At 42.3% G+C, this 17932-nt stretch overlaps 2 protein-coding genes across 5 annotated transcripts in view; both read left to right on the top strand.

Annotated features, from left to right (window-relative positions):
* Positions 1-17932, top strand: part of NCK1 (NCK adaptor protein 1) — a 553292-nt gene that overhangs the window by 15971 nt on the left and 519389 nt on the right. The gene's annotated exons all lie outside the window — the stretch shown is intronic.
* PCCB (propionyl-CoA carboxylase subunit beta) overlaps positions 4872-17932 on the top strand; it is a 66801-nt gene continuing 53740 nt past the window's right edge. For both annotated transcript variants that reach the window (XM_024565866.4, XM_053929349.2), the window contains exons 1-5: positions 4872-5098; positions 7679-7798; positions 9014-9082; positions 12291-12347; positions 14654-14767. In XM_024565866.4, the coding sequence (XP_024421634.1) occupies positions 4916-5098; positions 7679-7798; positions 9014-9082; positions 12291-12347; positions 14654-14767 (543 nt within the window). In that variant the 5' untranslated portion in view covers positions 4872-4915. The remainder of the gene's footprint in view (positions 5099-7678; positions 7799-9013; positions 9083-12290; positions 12348-14653; positions 14768-17932) is intronic.

The raw sequence follows: 17932 nt of genomic DNA, 5'->3' as shown, positions 1-17932 counted from the left end.
GAATATGGTTGCAAATTAGAGGGAAAAATGAAGGCTATGCTAAGAGAAATAAAGGAAAATGCACAGGGAACCAACAGTGACAGATAGGAAACTGGGACTCAAATCAATGGTGTGGACCAGAAGGAAGAAAGAAACATCCAACCAGAACAGAATGAAGAAATGAGAATTCAAAAAACATGAGGAGAGGCTTAGGAACCTCCAGGACATCTTTAAATGTTCCAACATTTGAATTATAGGGGTACCAAAAGGGGAAGAGGAAGAGCAAAAAATTGAAAACTTATTTGAACAAATAATGAAGGAGAACTTCCCCAGTCTGGCAAAGGAAATAGACTTCCAAGAAGTCCAGGAAGCTCAGAGTCCCAAAGAAGTTGGACCCAAGGAGGAACACCCCAAGGCACATCATAGTTACATTACCCAAGATGAAAAATGAGGAAAAAATCTTCAAAGCAGCAAGAGAAAAGGACACAGTTACCTACAAAGGAGTGCCCATAAGACTGTCAGCTGATTTCTCAAAAGAAACCTTAAAGGCAAGAAGGGGCTGGAAAGAAGTATCTGAAGTCATGAAAGGCAAGGACCTACATCCAAGATTGCTCTATCCAGCAAAGCTATCATTTAGAATGGAAGGGCAGATAAAGTCCTTCTCAGATAAGGTCAAGTTAAAGGAGTTCATCATCACCCAACCCTTATCATAGGAACTGTTAAAGGGACTTACCTAAGAAAAAGGAGAAGATAATAACTATGAACAATAAAATGACAACAAACTCACCCGTTATTAACAACTGAACCTAAACCTAAAACAAAAACAAACTAAACAAACAACTAGAACAGGAAGAGAATCACAGAAATGGAGATCACATGGTGGGTTATCAGTGGGGGAGTGGGTGGAGAGAGAGGGGGAAACGGTACAGAGAATAAACAGCGTAAACGGTAGGTAGAAGATAGACAGGGGGAGGTTAAGAATAGTATAGAAAATGTAGAAGTCAAAGAACTTATATTTTTGACCCATGGGCATGAACTAAAGGGGGTAATGCAGATGGGAGGGGGTGTGCAGGGTAGAGGGGAATAAAGGGGAAAAATGGGACAACTATAATAGCATGATCAATAAAATATATTTTTAAAAAAAGAAAATGGAGCAATTCTTAGTGATTATAAGGCCCAGCATGTGCATGGATGAAGTGGAACAGAGTTGAAAGCCCTTCACATTGAGGAAGCTGAGGCATTCTGAGGCCAGGGAGTCAGAATATCAGCATGAAGCCTGGATGTTCTCTCTGAGAATGGTAATAGAAGGCAGATGTGATAGTTGATTTTGTGTCAACTTGTTTGGGCTAACAGATGTCCAGATAGCTGGTAAAACATTTTGGGGTATGTCTGTCACAGTGTCTCTGGAAGAGATTAGTATTTGATTTAGTACACAGGGTAAAAAGGCTCACCCTCACCAATGCAGGTGTACATTATCAATCCTTTGAGGGCTTGAATAGAACAAAAAGGCAGAGGAAGGCCAAATTCCCACTTTCTACTTGAGCTGAGACATCCATCTTATCCCGGCCTTGGACATATATGCTTCTGGCTCTAGGGCTTTAGGACGAAAATCCAAACTTACATGATTAACCCTTCAGCCCTTCTTTCTTGGACCTTTAGACTTAGACTGAATCACACCACAGTCTTTCATAATTTTCCAGCTTGCAGACAGTGGATCATGGGACTTCTCAGTCTCCATTACCATGTGAGCCAAGTCCTATAATAAATCTCTCTCTATATACTAATGGTCCGTGTCTCTGGAGAACCCTGAGTAATACAGCAGGGAAAGGGGGGAAAAGCAAGCCTAATGTGAACATCTCAGAAGTGAGAGGAAGGTGGATTGCGAAGGTCAGGGAATGCTGAAAGGGTGGTAACAAAAGATGGCAAAAACTTCAAAGGAAGAGCAGCCCAGCAATGGTAGAAGAATGGTCTGGAAGTGCCTCTGGAAAAAGGGACAGGCCAGCCCTGCTCACTTCCCGCAGAACCCAAAAAGCCAGAAAAGATGAGGATTTTCCAAGGTAGCCTGGAAAATGTGTATGGTCTGGGGAATACAGGGTTCCAGTTTTTAATAACAATTTTAACTGGAATTTAAGTCAGGGTTTTTGTGACTCAATTACATAGTCAGAGAAACACAATCCAGCACACACACATACACAAATGAATTTACAGTACTTCATTTTTTTCCTTCAGTTTTTAAAATAAAACACTAAGGGGAGACATACATTCAGAATGCACGAGAAATATCTTAAAAATCCTTTCTCCTCACATGGATGGCAATCGCTTTCCAAAATTTCCTCTGTTTCACACCCTTTACTCCTAACTACTCCACACTCTCTGAAAGAAGACACCTACCTGAATTGCACTAAGTTTAATTGCCCCAGAGTCCCATCTGTTGCTCTGAAATTCATTGTCAAATTTTCACGGAGGTCACACCACTCAAGGGTTGCTCTCAGCTGAGCCGGAGCAGGCACACTGTGGGTCCAAGACTCCTCAACAACCTTGCCGAACTTTCCTTCAGCCTGCACAGTAGTCTATGAAGCTGCCACACCTTATTTCCTTCCATGTCTCCTTGACTGGGGGTCAGACTTACATTGTAATCTAAGTGCTCCCAGAGTTTCCCAGGTGGTTCCCCCTAATTGATTTCTTTCATTTTTAATTCCCTTCTTGGTAGCTTCTCAGAAGACCCAAATTTACTTCCCCCAAATTTACTTCTTCCTTACATTGCACCCCTTCTTTCTGACAGTGGTCACTGACTAGGATAGACTTGCCAGATCAGAGTGACTCCTGTCTCAAGATGGAGAAAAACTCAAACATAGCAACCGGGAAGAGGGCCGATGAATGGCAAAACATCCCAGGACATGGGATTCTAGGGGGCCATTACTGGGTAATTCAACCCTCCTCCAACTCCCACCCACTCCAGGCTGGGACTTGCACCTGAGGTGAGAGGAATAATATTATAGATCTATAGAACTATGTATGGAGTACCCATAGGTAGGGCACTAGGACAGTGAGGAGGAAAAATGGCAGAATGGGGAAGAAGGGCAGGCAGAGTGAACTAGATAGGAGGGGCACTAAATTCAGTTGACTAGTCATTTATGGATCTCTCTTATGTTGGGCTTTCAAAGTTAAGAAAAAAATCCTTGTTTCCCTGAGGAACCGATACTTACCCTTGTCTAAAGCAGAAAGGGGATCAGGGTAGGCTGCTTTGAGATGATACCTGAACAAGGTATCATAGGTGTAGAAGAGGATGCATAGTTGTAGCAGAAAACCTCCAGAGCCACATGCAATTGCCTATTTGTTAGCTCAATTCAGTTCCACAAATACATTCTGAAGGCCTCCTATGTGTTGGGATTTGTTCCAAGTACAGGGGCCACAGTGGTGAGTGAGCTAGCCATGGTCCCTGCCCTCTGGCTTGGGAATCTACCTGAGGAGAGAGCTAAACAATCAATATGGTGTGAGATGTGCCATAGGAGGATCTACACAGCACTTCAGGAGAAAAGAGTCCCACTGCCCCCAGCCCCAAACAAGTCCCAATTTCTGAATATGGTAAAATTCTTTACAATCTAACTCCATTATTGCTTTCCCGTCTCATTTACCACTGTTCCTCCAAAAGCTGGGGATACAACTGTGTCTGTGTGAATCTGAATATGCCAGGCCTTTGCTCACACTGCTTGTGTTCCCTGGCATGTACTTACGTTCTCAGAGATACTCTCCTTGACACATATCCGGCCTTGTCCAAATCCTGCCCTGTACTACCAGGCCAGGCCCTTGTCCTTAAGCAGGGACCCAAATGCAGAGCCAAGAGTACCCACTATGCAGCCAGGCAGATGCAGGTGGGCTTTGTCCAGCTACATTACTCCAGGCTTTGGACCCTTGGCTTCCGTAAATTAGCTCCGTGAACCATTCCTAGAAGCACACTAAGTACTGGTAGATAGTACTTAGCACATAGTAGGTGCTCAAAAATGTTCGCTGAGTTGAACTACATTAACATTGAAGTGCTAGGCCAAAGTTTAGACTTTATGAAGGCCCTGGTTATGAGCTGGAATTCAGAGGGGATAATGATCACCTTTAGCAGTTTTCTGTGGCTAAAAATGTGAAATACACGTTTTGGTTTTTGCCTTTTTTGTTGGGGAAACATATGGTAAGCTCCCAACAGTTCAGTTCTAAATTCCCTGAGAAATGATTATCAAACTCAGAAAGCATCAAAATCATCTAGAGGTCATCTGCTGAAACAAATTCCTGGCTGCACCCGTAGAATTTCCAATTCAGTAGGTCTGTTGCAGAGTCTGGGAATTTGAAAGTTTGCATTTCCAACTCCCTCCTGGGTTATGCTGAATCTGCTAGGCCCACACTTTGAAAACTACTCACTAGAGGTTAAGAACCCTGTACTCAGTGACACAACATGTGTGTTTGAATTCTGGCTCCACCACATCTTTAGTCTTGAGCAAATCAATCTACCTCTCTGTATTTCATTTACCTTATCTGTGAAATCAGGACAATAAGCTAATGCAAGTAAGGGCTTAAAGCCACACTTGGTCCAGCGTTCAATAAATGTTGGTTAATTCATTATCTACTTATTTTCTGGAGCAAGCGGGATGAGAAAACTAGAGGTCTAGGGAGTCTGAGAGGAGCAAAGGCCATGGTCATCTTCTGCGTGTAACAAGGAGGGTAGAAGATTGGGGGACCACACCCAATTCTCTGCGTGACGCTGCAGGACAGCCCGGGATCCGGAATTCGAGGCGTTCCTCCCAAGTACCCTCTCAAGCACACTCTGCATTCCAGCCCACAGACTCCCTACGTCCTGCCAACGTCGCGCAGGCGCAGACCTCGTAGTGCTCACGCTAGACGCACACGCGCACAGAGGCGATCTGGTCGGGGGCGCGCCAGCAGAGCAAACATGGCGGCGGCAATGCGCGTGCTGGCGGCTGGAACAAGGCTCAGCATTGTGGTGAGCGGTCTCCGCGTCGCCGCCCGCAGCCTGTGCAGCCAGCCAGTGTCCGTTAAGCAGCGCATAGAAGACAAGCGCCGTGCCGCGCTGATGGGAGGGGGCCAGCGCCGCATTGATGCCCAGCACAAGCGAGTGAGTCCTGGGGGGACCGAAGCCATCCCGCCCCGGCGTTCGCGACCTATCACAATGTGCGCAGCTTGCTGCGCCCGAGACCTCCTGGCCAATCCGCACAAAGCTGGGGAGGGGCGGGGGCGAGAATGTTCACCTTGAGAACTTGTTGCTAACCCCCAAGAGGCCGGTAATAGGAAGATAAGCATTGTTGTGCTTTATCACTTTCTGCTTTACGTTGGGAATTTTAGGCGGACCTGGCTGGGCTCCAGCTGGCTTACCACTTAACAGCTATAAACTTTTGGACAAGTTACTAATCTTTAGGAGTCAATTTATTCTAAACAGAAGATATAATAATTCTCCCTTCACAATCTCATTATTAGAATAGAGTGAGTGAAGCAATCAGTGATAGGCACTTAATTTTTAAAAATTCTTATTCTTCTCATGTCCGATGAAAGAATGGTTCTTGCTCCATTATGGAAGCAGTAAATTCAAGGCATATGGCAGGGGAAGTAACATAGGCAAACTCTCAGGGTAACTTGGGGTGGGGTAGGGTGTGGTGCATGCAGGGTACTTGTGGAACTCTGCCCCCAGAACACCAGCTAAACCCCTTTAGGGTCTCAGAGTGTCGGCGTGCATTGACCTGCTGGATAGGAAAGGTGTGTGTCTAAAGCAGGTGGTTTTTCTGGGAGTATTCAAGTTAGTTTATATGTTTAGCTGGAGTGAGCATCTGAAGCACTGCCATGCACCGCCCAGGCGGTGACGGAAATATGTTTGGTGAGCCATTTAGTAGCAGAGGAAACAGAGGCCCAAATGGGTTCCTGGCGTCCCTGACACGTGTGAGTCTGGACCGATTTGCTGGATGCAGTGCAGAAGTGAAATTCTTACAGGTAAAGGGCACTGAGGCACAGCTCACAAGTGTGCAGTAGGTGACTAGGGTGAAAGGCTGGGATCTTCAGCCTTTTAAGGAAGAGATTTGAACCAGCCCTTTAAGTCTAAATGGAGTGTTGATTTAGATGTTGTAAAATTCCCACTTGACAAAGGTCTACAGGTGACAGTTTCTTTTTGACTTTGGGGAATGAGATGTAAATTAGGTTGATAGTGTGTGGTGCCAGGAGTGCTTTCCTTTCCTCTCCTGCGTGGCTGTGTCTGGGGTGAGGAAATTTTAGATCATCCTCTGGAAAGGCCCAGTCAGTGCTCCCCTGGACTCTTTCTGTTGGTGCCCTTGCTCAATTTCTCCCTGGAACATTACCCATCCTTCCCAGTAGGCAGGTCCTACTGGGTTGAGATGCAGCTTCCAGACTTAGGTCAGGAGGCCTACTCGATAGAAACCCTCATTTCACCCCCTTTTAAACAATTTTTGGACTACTTCCTTAGGATAGATTCCCAGAAGTGGAATTACTGGGTCAAAAGGTGAATATTTTAACAGTCATCTATGTATTGCCAAATTACTTTCCCGAAAACTTCTACTTTACGCAGCAGTGTGTAGGATTGCCTGTTTTAACATGACCTCACTGGCTTTGGCTGCATTCTTAAGGGAAAAAAATACAGCCAATCTGAGGTGTTTTCGGAGGAGAGGGGGATGGTGGACCTGAATATTGACTTGATCTAAAGGCTTGGGAGCCTCGGCAGTAGAGGCTCTTGATAGGTTGAGGGCTCCACCCTTACCCTCTCTAAGAGGCATTTTTTAATTTCTCTCAAGTGAGTTTTTTTTTTTTAATCCTTACCTGAGGATATGCTTATTGATTTTAGAGAGAGGGAGGGAGGGAGGAGGAGGAGGAGAGAGAGAGATAGGGAGGGAGAGAAACGTTGATCATTTGCCTCCTATATGCACCCCGACTGGGAATAAAACCTGCAATGTAGGTATGCGCCCTGACTGGGAATTGAACCTGAAGCCTTTTGGTGTATGGGATGACACTCCAACCAAATGAGCCACTTGGTCAGGGCTCAAGTGAGTTCTTTAGCACTCTCTGTCCCACTCCTTTTCTTCTCAGCCACTCCCTGCTCTGGGGTTGTCTGTGTATCATTGCATTGTCGTCAAGAGTAGAGTCCCTAAACAGGGCCCTTAAAGTAGGTTAGTAGGGAGAAGCCTATAATTGTGGCAGGAGAAGAACCAGAAAGTAGCCCTGGAAGTGTTCTTGGGACTGGACCCTAGTGATGGGAGTTTCTGTGGAGTTCCCTAGAAGAAGCCTGTGGGTCTGGAGGTATAGCCTCAGACTCTTCACTAAGCCTGCTTTAGTTTTTTTGCCTCCTGTTTCTCCATTCTTTTTACTATTGCTCTTTAGGTCTACAGTAAATGTTTGTGGAACTAGTTAGTTTGTTCCAGGGTCAGGCTCTCCTTACCCCCACTTCTCCTTGCCACCTTTTCCACCTTAAGCTACTTACTTATTTGCCTTTCACAGTTGGTGGCTCCTGAAGTACCCGGTCTACCCTGATTTTCTAACTAGGTGAAGTCTCCTGATGTCTCTAGGGCAGGTTGGTGGAATAGAGGCTTTCACATGGGGTGAAGGGGCAAAACCAGTTCTCCTGGCCCTCCTATGAGCCCTCCTTGCTTACTGACTTTGTCTGTGATGACATCACTGAATGATTTTTGTTGCATTTTAGGGAAAGCTAACGGCCAGAGAGCGGATCAGTCTCTTGCTGGACCCTGACAGTTTTGTTGAGAGTGACATGTTTGTGGAACACAGATGTGCAGATTTTGGAATGGCTGCTGATAAGAATAAGGTATCTGTTCCCAATGGTGTTGTGAGCTTCCAAGTTGTACTTTTCCTGCTGTCGCCCTGCTGGCCTACCCACTAGACCACAGGTGACAAACACAAGGCCCGCAGGCCAAATCCGGCCCTCCACCTTGTTTTATCCTGCCCGGCACCTTGTTTCTACCTGGAGGCAGCTCTGAGCTCTCACTTAACTGTTAAGGAGTAGTTATGTTTATACAGTCCTAAAATTACATTCAGCCCTTTGAAGGCAATTGCGAGGCTGATGTGGCCACCGGTCAAAATGGGGGCCCATGCACTAGACTAATGAATCCTTCTGAGAACCAGGATACACTGAAAATTTTTCATGTTTTCGGGCCCTGGAATGCAAGAGTGCCTCTGAAGAGGCAGTACTGTGGCCTCCACTTACCTTTGTTTGCAGATGAAGGAATGTGAGTGGACTGCTCATACCTTGTGCAGTGTGACTCTGGCTCTGTTCCCAGGGCTCTGGTTGTGGGTTCAGAGTTCTCGCAGGTATAAAATGACAAACTTGGAAGGAAAGGCTGAGAAAGTGTTTTAGCAGAGTTCTGCTCTGTCTAGTCACCAGAGAACCCCTAAAGGCTGACCACTTTTGCCTCTCTGATACACTTTAAGTTTATGCGTTGGATTTTTTTAGGTCAGAGTCACTGATACTTCTTCCTTCAATTGGGTGTTCTCCATGAGTGTGCAGAGTTCTTTGGACTCACTTTGGTCAGTTTTTTTCAGTTCTGCATGTACAGTTTGTGACCAAAGATTTGTAAACTTGGCACCAAACCTGCTGGCTCCATTTGGGCCATTATGGGCCACATAGTGATTGCCCAGATTCCAAGCAAAATGGTGGGTTTGCCTTTTTAAAGTTTGTGGGTGGGGTGTGGGGCTTTGTAGAAGTTGCCATGTTTTTTAATATGTCCTTCTAGTGCCTGTGAGCATTTGGTAGTAACAACCCTAGAGGGTCTCTTAATTATCCTGCTTTTAGGAAGGAGGGTAAGGCCTGAGACTCTTCATTTCTGCTAAAGCAGTATCCCCGTGCTTGCTGTTGCAGACCTGAGGGAGGAAATGAGATTTCTTTGTGCTCCTAGTTCATATTGAATTTTAAAGAATTTGGGGTGGTTTTTTGGGGGGCATCTTTCATTACTAAGTTTATTAAAAGAAACATTTTGTGTATTTTCACCTTTATTTATTTTTTATTATTTTATTTTTCTGGTAGTTTCCCGGAGACAGTGTGGTCACTGGACGGGGCCGAATCAACGGAAGATTGGTTTATGTCTTCAGTCAGGTATTTCATAACTCCAGGAGGTGGGCCTTTCCTTGAGGGCAGAGCCAGGAGCAAAATATGTGAGAAGAAAATAGTTTGGGGGAGTGAAAACTTGCATGTAGTTTGGGGCAGATGAGGGATTTACTTTCTATTTTTCAGTTGCATATGTCCACAGTATCATACTATGTGTTTTTTCTGAGGGAGACAGAATCTAAGCATGTAAGTCTTGGCAGGTTGGTTGTGTGTCTGGAGGGCAGCTGTGTCCTGGGCAGGGTGTGTGGACTTGAGAGACCCTGATGTAGCCTGGGCAGAGGGTACTTAACTCAGAACCACGGGCCCTGATTGTGGGCTTTCATGAAAGTGTTCAAGCATGTTTTATCAGGCTGACTCAAAACAGGTACAGTTTCTTCACACTAAGATCATAGAAGAATGTAGTTGGCAGAATAATGGCCCCCAAAGATGTCCAAGTCTTAATCCCTGAAACCTGTGAATATGTTACCTTACATGGCAAAGGGGAATTAAGTTTGCCCATGGAATTAATGTTGCTAATCAGCTGACCTTAAAATAGAGGAGCATGGCGCTGACCAGGTGGCTCAGTTGGTGGGGACATCATCCTGTGCATCGAAAGGTCCAATTCCTGGTCAGGGCACATACCTAGGTTTCAGGTTTCCCAGGGGCGGGGGGTGGGGTATGTGTGGGAGGCAGCTGATAGATGTTTCTCTTTCTCCTCCCCGCTTCCTCTCTCTCTAAAATCAATTAAAAAAAATATCCTTGGTGAGGATTAAAATTAATAAATTAGAGTAGCCTGGGTTATCCAGGTGGACCCAGTGTGATCACAAGGGTCCCTAAAAGTGCCAGAGAGGCAGAGGAGATGTGAGAATGACTTGACCTGCTGTTACTAGCTTAGAAGGTGGAGGAAGTCGGGGGTGGGGTGGGGTGGGGAGGGTCATGAGCGATGGAATGCAGATGTCTAAAAGCTGGAAAAGGCAAGAAAACAGATTATTCCCTGGAGCCTCCAGAAAGGAGCATAGCCCTCCCTGCTAGCCTTGATTTTAACCCACTGAGACCCATGTAGTACTTTTAAACTACAGAACTATAGGGTAATCGATTTATATTGTCTCAAGCCCCCGAATTTATGATAATTTGTTACAGCAGCAATAGAAAACTAACACAAAAAACATATAGTTGCTATTTTGTGTTGATTTTTTTCCTCTCTTTTTGAGAGGTAGAAGTATATGTATAATTATAAGTACTAGACCTAAAGTTACAGAACTTGTTTAGGAAACTAAAATGTTTTCTGTATTTGATAGTAAAATAATTATGTGTGACTCATTTTAAATGTATTGTATTTAGACAATACTCATTTGTTAATTGAGTTACCTTTGAAATGTTTTAAAACTGTTTTAAATGGGTCTACCAAATGCTTAACTAGAAGGAATCATGTCTTTGTGTATATGTATAATTTATAAGAACTAGGCAAAAACTTGTATAGAAGGAACTATTTTAAAAAATGTTTATTGATTTTTAGAGAGAGAGAGAGAGAAAGAAACATCAACTGGCTGCCTCCTATATGTTCCCCAACCGGGAACTGAACCTGCAACCTAGGTAGGTGCCCTGACAGGGGACCAATCAACGGAGCCACACCAGCCAGTGCCAGAAAGAACTATTAATGATAGTTAGAATAAAGAAAGTTGTGCAGTGTGGATGCAGTGTTCTCCTAACTATTAAGTAGATACAAACATTTATCAGATTATTACTTTTGAGTACCTCTCATGCCCATGAAGTAAGGAGTTGGGGAGTGGGTGGTGATGACTGAGACAGAGTTCCTGCCCTGAACAAGCTAATCATTTTGTAGAGAGAGTGGGCCAGAACAGAAGTGATTACAGATAGGGTGAGAGAGGGTCTGGGTAGGTGCTGTGGGCTCAGGATAACGGAAGCTCACATCTAGGATTGAGAAAGTTTTTAGGGAAAACGGGGCATTTGAAATAGGCTCTGAAGGAGAGTGATGAGCCAGCTTTTTAGTAGTGATCCCCAAAATGTTAATATCAGTAGGCCTCTTTCCTGGGGAGCTTCTGTTTTCCTAGAAAAACAGCCTCAGTCTTTTGCCTGGTAATTGGCTGTAAGTGTGTTTTGTGGGGAGGGGAGTAAGGAGAAAGAAGGGGCCATTGTGGGTTCATCATTTAGTGTATAGGCTCCTAATTTCACTTGTTTTCAGCTTCATTTTTGCCTTCGTTTGCTGCTGGTGATTGAGTCCAGAGCCCCTCTGGTTAAATTTCTTTAGAGAATAAACCTTTCTCCTCTCAAAGTAAAGGAGAGGCCTGTGGGATCTCACTGCACCTAACACAGACTTTCTATTAATTTGTTTTTCTCCCCTGCCCCCTTCACTTTCCAGGGTTCCTGGATTGTACTTCCCTGTGTTTACTCACTCTGCAGGTGTATAGGTTTCTATTTGCTTCAAGTCAGATATTCTTGTACTTTCATTTCTCCTCAAATTTGTTCAGTTTCTCTTATGTTGTTTCCTCTCCCTTGTTTTGCCCTCATGTGCTGAATATTTTTAATTCCCCACTTTCTTTGGTGGGGGTAGGGGTGGTGGGTGGTTTAGGAAGGAGATCATTTCTACAACAAGCCCTTCATATCAGAATGTAATGAAAATCCATAAGCAAGAAGAAGCAGTGAGGGCTTTGATACACTTTTCACCTCCTTTGTCAAAACAGCAAATGTTTCCTAGTAATAGTAATGACTGACTATTTGACATCCATACAATCTGATTTTTGTGGTTTGCATGAAAAATTTTCCTTTCTTTCTGAGCTACAAATTATTTTTGTAGGGCAGACTAGGTCTTTTGCTCTTGACAATACATAAACTTCCTTTAAGATATTCACCATTTTGTGGAATAATTTATAAAATCAGACTCAATATTTTTTTAACTTCTGAAAATACTTTAAAATCTTAATGAATTAAAAAATTATTGATTGATTTTACAGAGAGAGGAAGAGAGAGAGAAAGAGAGAGAGAGAGGTAGAGAGAAATGTCAATTTGTCATTCACTTATTTATGCATTCATTGGTTGATTCTTGTATGTGCCTTGACCTGGGATGGAACCCACAACCTCGGTTCTAATTAATTGAGCTACCTGGCCAGGACTGCCTATGACTTTTCTGTTTCCTCCTCCTACTGGCTCTTCATCTCTGGCTAGTCATATTTTATTTCTTGATTTGTTTTCTTTTTAGGATTTTACGGTTTTTGGAGGCAGTCTATCAGGAGCACATGCCCAAAAGATCTGCAAAGTAAGTATTTAATAGTAACAATGCACCCAGTACTTTCCTCAGTCACATAGTGCATGTTGGTTTGGGGTGAAAGACACCGAGCTGAGTATGTGCAGGTGGGGCAGAAGTACGTGAGAAGTGGTGTCTTCAGTCCAGAACAGGAGTTTTTAACATTTTTTGTACTATGGATCTCTAGCAGGCTGGTGAAGCCTGAACTCTCATTTTTTTTTTTTTCTTTTAACATGCTTAAAATAAAATAGGCAGGACTACAAGGATTAAACATATTTAAAAAAATTACATTTATAATATATGTGCTTCTTTATTAATGCATTAAATACAAGACTTGGCAGTGGATCTAAAGTGCTACAATTTCAAATAGACATGCATGAAAATTGTATTTCATGATATTTGCAACAACTTCAATGTGACACAGAAGTATCTGTGGCTACTATTAATGACAAGCAAGTCACAGGTATTTCTAATACTTATGTGGGTTTTTTTTTTTTTTTTTTTTTTTTTTGCCTGTGTTCGTAATTGAAAGAAATACTAAAGATCGGGTTAATAAAGATAAAGATGTAAATTTTTTCCCATCCAAGTTCATGGACTTGCTAAAATCTCTTCACAGATGCTTCAGGGTTCTGAGGACCCCAGGTAAAGAACCCATGGTCTCGGTGGGGAGCCTAGGTGCTAAAAGATAAAGAGCAGTGAAAGGAAATTGTGATGGTATTTTAATAACACTGCTAGAGATGGGATGCTCTGGAGACGAATAAAAGCGGAGGTCATATATGGAGAATTTTGGAGTTAAAAGTAGAGTTGACTAATTAGTGGCAAGGCAGGGCTTTCTTGCGTAATGGAACACCTGGATTTTCAACATGGTCCTGTCATTTATTACGCCTGAGACCTTGAGCCAATCACTTAACTTTTAAACCTTCTAATTTTTCTCTATTGCTGCTTCTGTTATGATTATTAAATGAGATAATGGAAGCGAAAGTGCTTTGTAAACTGTCAGTGGCCATTAGGACTATTGCTCATTAGGCTGTTAACTATTGACCCATGAGGAAAATCCATCTCAGAAATAAAAGCAGGCTGGGCCTGGCTTCAGGTTAACAGATGGGTCCACATTTACTTGCATGAAAATACTTCTTTGCCATTCTGCCTACTATCTGTTCTTTTAAAAGAGTAACTAGGAACAAAACTGGCGGCCAAAAAAAATTACAGTCACATGCCACTTAACAGTAGGGATATGTTCTGAGAAGTGCATTGTTTGGCAATTTTATTGTTGGGCAAACATCAGAGTGTACACAAATCTAGATGGTATAGCCTACTATACCCTTAGGCTATATGGCAGGGGTGTCAAACTCATTTTCACCGGGGGCCACATCAGCCTCATGGTTGCCTTCAAAGGGCCGAATGTAATTTTAGGACTGTATAAATATAACTATACCTTAACAGTTAAGCGAGAGCTCAGAGCTGCCTCCAGGTAGAAACAAGGTGCAGCAGGGCTGGATAAAACAAGGTGGAGGGGGCGATTTGGCCTTCGGGCCTTGTGTTTGCCACTTGTGCTATGTGGTATAGCCTATTGCCCCCAGGCTACAAGTCTGCATAGCACGTTACTGTACAAAACAACATGAGATTAAATCAAGCACAAGAGAAAATGGTATAATCAAGAGATGCAGTAAACACAAGATGTATTATGAGGCTGCTGCTGGTGTAACACAACATACTGTTTTACAGCAAACTCAAAAAAATAAGAGTGCACTTTAAAATAATAAGTGTAGTATAGTAAATACGTAAGTCAGTGACATAGTCATTCATTATCAGGTATTATGTACCATACCTGCTATACTTGGATAGGACTGGCAGCTTAGTGGGTTTTTTTACACCAGCATCACCACAAACACGTAATTCATTGTGCTATCAAATTAAGAAAACGATGACATCGCTAGGCAATAGGAAGTTTTCAGCTTCATTATAATCTCAGGGCACCACTGTTGTGTATGTGGTCCATCACTGACTGAAATGTCATTATGGGGCACATGGCTACAGCCTGGGCCAGTCGCTCTGGACATGGTTGCCATGAGCAGTCTTATCCCCTTCCAAGGGGAAGTGCTTTGGCTCTTCGATGTTTGGGGGTCTTTAGCCCTTTAAATATCTGGTTCTCTATCTTCTATGAATATACCCAGTCCTCATTGGGGCATAAAGCCAGTGTTACTCTGGTTTTGAAAAGTGCTCTCGGAACATTGTCCAGAAAACACTGTGGTGCTTTATAAATGCTGTTGTTGATAACAGGGTCAGTTGTCTCACAAAAGATTTCTCTGCTGTCTCAGATCATGGACCAGGCCATGACGGTGGGGGCTCCAGTGATTGGATTGAATGACTCTGGGGGAGCGCGGATCCAAGAGGGAGTGGAGTCTTTGGCTGGTTATGCAGACATCTTTCTGGTGAGAAACCTGTCAATAGAGAATAGAAAATAAAAAAACACAGGGCTCAGTTCTCTAAGCTGTGTTCTGATCAGAGCTTTCCTATATTTCATTCTTCTCTGCACCATTGTGTCTGTTCTGTGGCTTCTTCGTGCGTCACCAGCAGTGGCATGAAGGGTGGATGAAAAGCAAGAGAGAGTATGTAGGGAGGTTTGTTAGTTTTCCCTTAGAGGGCCACTCATAGGGGAAAACAAAATTCAGAATCACTCATAAGGGAAAGTTAAATATATATATTTAACTTAAATATATATATAACTTAAATATATATATAACTTAAATATATATATTTTTTCAAAAGCAAGGGTGAGAGAATATAAAAGGCTCAAATGAACTGATTTGCTAGAATTAGGAATTAAAAAAGTGCAGTGCTTTTTATTTTTTGGTTAAAACACAATAAGGTCATTATACAAAGTTCAAGCTATAATACAAAACTCACCTCAAATCCTACCATTCAGAAATATTTGGTGAACATTATTTCAGGTATCTTTCTGTTTACACGACTAAATTAAAGGGAAAGAAATGAAAAGAAACAAAGGAATAAATGCGATTGTTGTAGTAGGAAGGAAACTGTGAGAGATGTAGTAAGGGAGATTGGGGAGAGGGGGAGAGATACTGCCAGATGGAAACTTGAGAAAAGGGACAGATCAGCATTTCCAGGGAGGGGAGGAAAGAGGGAGAAGAAAGGAAGGAGACAGGCAGACATTGTTTATAATCAGGGCAGCTGTTCGTGTCATCCCCTGGCCTGCAGGCTTATGACAGTTTTTATCCTTGGCTACCGCCCTTTGTGATCAGTCAGAAAAATGTGTGTTTATTTTGTGTAAGATATTCTGCTAGTTGTGGGAGCACTTGTGTTAGTTGAGAAGCCACTTTGTAGATCTTAAACCTACTTTTTAATCTTTAAACTTGAACTCCCGGAATAACCCTCTGGGGAGAATTAGTTTTTTGGGCGGCTTGGCTAGAACAGTTTAGGCCTGGAAGGCCTACTTTAGTCCCTAGTCTGGAAGTCATACCTGTGTTAGAAACGAAGGAAAGCTGTAATGACCCTAAGAGAAGTGGCGGTAAACTGCGCCATTTTAGAATATCATCTGGTTTAACTCATCTGGGCAGTTGGGGTTTTTCCCCCACCCTCCAGGGGTTAGACTTTAGTGACTTTAAGATCCACATTGCTTAATTAATTGCTTGCTAGTGCTGCTTGTCATATCTACACCTCCACCCACTTCTTCCCGCCTGTACTGTTATTTTTATTATTTTTTATAACCTTATTTTGATATAATTTCAAACATGATGGGAAAATTGCAAAACTAGTATGAAACATTACCTAGATTCATTAGTTATTTACATTTTGCCCATTTGCTCTATCATTCTCTCTCCATATGTACATATTTACATGTTATATTTTTCTGAAACATTTAAGAATGAACTGGAAATTGTGCCTCCTTTATCTCTTAAAACCTTCATTGTGTGTTTCCTAAGAAAGGACAGTCTCTTGTAAAATCAGGGCATAATAATAAAAACCAGGAAACTTAACATGGATTCATCAGTATTATTCTTATCCATGGTCCTTACTCAGATTTCATCAAATGATCCTAATAAAGCTCGCTATAGCTATTTTTTCCCTCACTGGTTAGGATCCAGTCCAGTATTAAGTACTGCGGCTAGTTGTCATATCTCTTTAATCTCCTTTAATCTGGAGCAGTTCCTCAGTTTTTCTTTGTCCTTCATGGCCTTGACATTTTTTTTAAACAACTTTATTGAGATATAATTTATTGGGTTGGCCAAAAAGTTAGTTTGTTTTTTTCCGTAAGATGGCTGTAGTAGTGCTTAGCTGTCTTTAACTTCATTCAAAACAATTTTGTTAGATTGTATTGTGATAGCTGTCATATCAGTGTGCATACAAAAATGTTATCAAAATTGGTGAATTTTTGTGTAGCCATTTTAATATTGAAGATGGAAGAAAATATGCAACATTTTTGGCATATTATGCTTTATTATTTCAAGAAAGGTAAAAACACAACTGAAATGCAAAAAAAGATTTGTGCACTGTATGGAGAAGGTGATTGAACGTGTCAAAAGTGATTTATGCCCTAGCTGGTGTGGGTCATTGGATTGAGGTCCAGCCTGTGAACTGACAGGTTGCTGGTTCAATTCCCAGTCTGGGCACATGCCTGGGTTGCAGGTTGGGGACCCCAGCTGGGGATATTCGATAGGCAACAGATTAGTGTATCTCTCGCAATCGATGTTTCTCTCCCTCTCTTCCTCCTTTCCCCTCTCTCTAAAAATAAATAAATAATTAAAAAAAAAAATGGTTTGTGAAGTTTCATGCTAGATATTTCTTGCTGGACAATACTCCACAGTCCTGTAGATCAGTTGTAGTTGACAGCAATCAAATTGAGATATTAATTGAGATCAATCAATGTTATGCCATGTAGGAGATAGCTGACATACTCAAAATATCCAAATTAATAAAGTTATTGGTAAAAATGAAAAATGTGTCTTTTATTTTATGGAAAAAAACTAAAGTAATTTTTTACCATAAAACACCATAATGATTTTAATACCATATGATTTTTACCATTATGATTTTAATACCATAAAAATAAATCCATTGTAAGCATACAGTTCAATGATTTTTAATAAATTTATAGAGTTGTGTAACCATTGCCACCACCCAGTTTCAGAACCTTTTCTTCCAAAAAGGTCCCCCCTGCCTGTTTGCAGTCAATGCCTGCCCAGCCGAAGGCAACCACTGTCAGCTCGCTCTCTGCAGCTTCTCCATCTGACTCTTTTCACTTTGCATAATGTTTGTTGAGGTTCAGTCATATTGTACTATGTATCAGTGGTTCATCCCTTTTTATTGCTGAATGATATTCTGTTATATGGATATGGTAATTTGGGGGAAGTGAAAATGAAAAACACAATGAAATACCACTTCACACCTTCAGACTGGCTATTATTATTTTTTAAGATTCTATTTACTTATTTTTAGAGAGAAGGGAAGGGAAGGAAAAAGAGAGGGAGAGAAACATCTCACACACCCCGTACTGGGGATCTGGCCCACAACCCAGGCATGTGCCCTGACTAGGAATCAAACTGGTGACCCTTTGGTTCTCAGGCCAGCGCTCAATC

This window comes from Desmodus rotundus, chromosome 8, assembly GCF_022682495.2.
Source record: "Desmodus rotundus isolate HL8 chromosome 8, HLdesRot8A.1, whole genome shotgun sequence".
NCBI lineage: Eukaryota > Metazoa > Chordata > Mammalia > Chiroptera > Phyllostomidae > Desmodus > Desmodus rotundus.
The sequence above is the reverse complement of the archived record's forward strand: the minus strand, read 5'-3'. Positions and strand labels throughout refer to the sequence as shown.